The sequence below is a fragment of the Crocodylus porosus genome, unplaced genomic scaffold (assembly GCF_001723895.1).
Source record: "Crocodylus porosus isolate Cpor-Errol unplaced genomic scaffold, CroPor_comp1, whole genome shotgun sequence".
In the NCBI taxonomy this organism is placed as follows: Eukaryota; Metazoa; Chordata; order Crocodylia; family Crocodylidae; genus Crocodylus; species Crocodylus porosus.
In genome coordinates, this window is record NW_017728907.1 from 10,098,884 (window position 1) to 10,102,194 (window position 3,311).

General features: G+C 48.8%; 1 protein-coding gene across 1 annotated transcript in view; it reads right to left on the minus strand.

Moving 5' to 3' along the window:
- Window positions 1-3,311, minus strand: part of HSD17B7 (hydroxysteroid 17-beta dehydrogenase 7) — a 9,106-nt gene that overhangs the window by 1,741 nt on the left and 4,054 nt on the right. The window contains exons 4-6 of the mRNA XM_019530718.1: window positions 2,374-2,478; window positions 1,703-1,759; window positions 868-966 (exon numbers count right to left, since the gene is read on the minus strand). Of these exons, the coding sequence (XP_019386263.1) occupies window positions 868-966; window positions 1,703-1,759; window positions 2,374-2,478 (261 nt within the window). The remainder of the gene's footprint in view (window positions 1-867; window positions 967-1,702; window positions 1,760-2,373; window positions 2,479-3,311) is intronic.

Here is a 3,311-nt window from a genome sequence, read left to right on the forward strand (position 1 = left end):
GGGTGACAGCTGCCCAGATGGCCAGGCAGGGGCACACATGGCAGTAGTGCTGCACAAAGGCCAACCCTGCAACCGCAGTCCACTGGCACCTGGCCCAGAGGGGCAGATGCCTCTACTGGCTCTGCAGTCCCCATCTGAGTCTGGCAGGTGGCAGCAGGTCACAGCCAGGCAGCAGCCCCCACTGCCAGACTGCTGCAGTGGGTAGTGGGTGCAGGGAACTCTCAGGGCTGCTTCAGCAGTCTAGCTGGCACAAGGGGTAGCGTCCCCAGGTACCAGTGGGCTGGGCCCTAGAAGCTCCTGAGAGCTAGAAGCCCTGAGCTACTTGCCAGGGCAGCTTTTTATACTGCTGGGGCCAGGACAGGTGCTGGCCCTGGGCTCTAGCTCCCCCTGGCTGAAGATCCAGGAGGAGCCAGGCAGGGTTATTGTGCCCCAAGTGGCACAATTTGCTCCACAACAACAGTGCTCTGAGGACATGCACTGAAGCAAAAAGCCCCTGGCTCAAATTTGCATCACTTCTATTTGAGCTGCTGCAAGCGCATGTGCTTGCACATGTGGACATGCCCTCGAAGACCAATTCTCTTCAATCCCAAACTTGGTATCTTAGATGCAAAGGCATGAGGCCTACTGGGAAGGGCAAAGAATGGGGAAGCAACTTTCCAAGCTTCTGGCTGGCAGGACCTCACCCACCCAGCACTGTGCTGCTGGTGTAGGACCATGGAATTCATCCTGCATCCCACTATGACTGGCATCTAAGCAGAGCTCTCATAAAAGTAAAGTGGCTTCAAGAACAAAGACAACAGAAGCCTTGTGATTTTCAGTCAGATGTCAACCAAACCCTGTCCCTACAACAGTCAGTGTTGCATTTACCTTTCTGGGATCCACATAGTTATTCCCCCAAAAAGTAGTACAGCTATGATATTTTGTTAGTCCATTCAGTGACTCAGGCTTTTGCTTGAACAGCCATATCTGGAAAGAGTAGCATAAATCTGTAGTTAGAGTCTAGCCTGTCTCAACAGCCATTCTAGTAAAACCCTAGGCAGCCCACCAGCACACAAAGGGAAAATGATCTCACTACACACTACTCCCAGTTCTCACATCATCTGAGAGGCACAGACTGCCCAGTTTCTCACATCAGGTCCTTGATTAAAGGTAGCGGGAGCATGGACTGTGCTGATCCCAACACTATGCACACGCAAAGCCTTCTGAAAGATGCTCTAGTGTTCAATGCAAGTGGCTTCTTATTCCCAGTCACTGCAGAAGTCCCTAGGTGAAATTCTATGGCCTACATTACAAACCACTACTCTGATCACATGCAAAAAGAGGCATTCTAGCCTGGAGTCCATACATGCCAGCCATTGGTAGGGCAAGACCAGACATTTATTTCATAAGTGAGGGTAAGCTCTGGGAAAGAGAGGCTCTGAGAAAGAGGGGCTCTCTGAAGTGCTTTATTTGTGGTGGGTGAAGAAAACAGGGGTGGGGATGGGCAGTAAGACTGCCTATCTGCTGGGAAAACCTTGTCCACCAGCTTGGCACCATGGCACTCTGAGAAACCATTCAGAGGGATGAGCAGCAGTGCATCCACCATTCATCTGCAAAGGAGACATCCATCAGCACATGGTCCCCAGGAACTGGGGCACTTGGGAGGAAACCCCCACTCCTCCTATTTGCAGCCTATAACTGAAGTCACAAACTGAATACTTACGTGGGCTTCTGATCCATTGTGCGGTGTCAGTGTGTAAGTCTTGGTGACCAAACGTATCTGAGAGAAAGACAGAGAGAAAAGAAAAGGCTATTAAGCTTGCCAGGCCCACACCTTGGCCCTGGGGGCCAAGACAGAGCTACCTGGAGCAGATGGCTGGGCTGCCTGTATATGAAACGTGGAAAGCTAAGAGCAGAGAAGGAAAAAAGCAGGACCACAAAGGGACATGGCATGGGCAGGAAGAAAGGAAGATGGCGGTGGTAGGGAAAGGACAGTGTGTGAAGAAGCTGTTTCCCCCCACAGAGGTACAGAGTAAGCTTTGAAAGAAAATAATGGTCAGAAACCTGGAAACTTCAGTGCTAAGTTGAGATCTCTTGCAAAGCTTTGTGAAGGTGTAGGACAATTAACTTCAGAGAAGCTTTTCAGAGGCTCAAGTTGCTGGCCTTACTGTGCTGCCACTGGAGGCTTTGCCATACACCAGAGCTAAATATTTTTCAAAATCCCAAGCTAAGTACTTCAAGCATTGCTCCCACTTGCAAATGCCTCTGTTTTGGACTGCCCAATGTTAGCTCTGTTTGCCTGGCACCTGTAGTACTGAAAACCATGAGCCCAGGACAATTCTAACCACAAGACTCCTAGAAATAACCCAAGAATTCCAGAGTTATTAGACTCACTAGCCATAGGATGGGCATAAGCAGCTTCCAGATGAAACATGGCATAATTCCATATGTCAAGTTAGTTGTCACGATACCTGGACAAACAACACTGGAATACAGATTCTGCAAGAGAAAGAGGGAGGAGACAAACAGACCACAATATTACATGGACTGACAAAGTGGCTCACCCCTTCTAGACACCTCACCATGCAGAGTGGAAGGGTGCCTTGACCTGAGGTGATAAATCTTCCACCAAGAAGATCACACAGACTAGCACTGAGAAAGGGAAATGGACAATTATGTAGCGTTTTGGGCCCATAGTAGAAGACTCCAGCTCTTGCCTGAGAGTCTCATGTGGGATGCTGATCAGCTCCCATGCTAATTACACCTGATGTTTATGCCCCATCTGAAGTAACTGAATGGGCTAAGAATTCTTAATTGGACTGTAAAGAAAATTTGACTGTAAAGCCTCCTAGTGGAAGACTTAAGAGGAACCAGCCAGTGGATTGCAGAGCATGTGTCATCAGCTCCTGTAGTCAAAGACATTTGAGGAGCTCTGCTGCTGTGTTCTGTACTGGTTACCCTCTGGTAGTGGTTTTCAAAGGGTAACTGCACACACACATGAACACACGCACTCTCTAGATCCAAGGTCATGTTCACAAGGGACAGAGAAGAGCAAGATCAATATCTTAAAGCAGAGCTGTCCAACTTCTGAGCAGACCACCTTCCCCCAGCCATTGCATGAGATCTCCCTGCTACCCAGGCTGCACAGCTCCACCCCCTAGGGTAGAGGTAGATGTGAGAGAGTGCTTATGCTAAGCAAGGCCTAGCATTTAAAAAAAAAAAATGCACTAAAACTCCCAGAATGCTTCAAGGAGGTTGAGGAGTCAGCAACTGACATTCTGGTAATCACTTTCTGACCCTTAGATGAAAATACTGAACTTCTGACCTTTAAA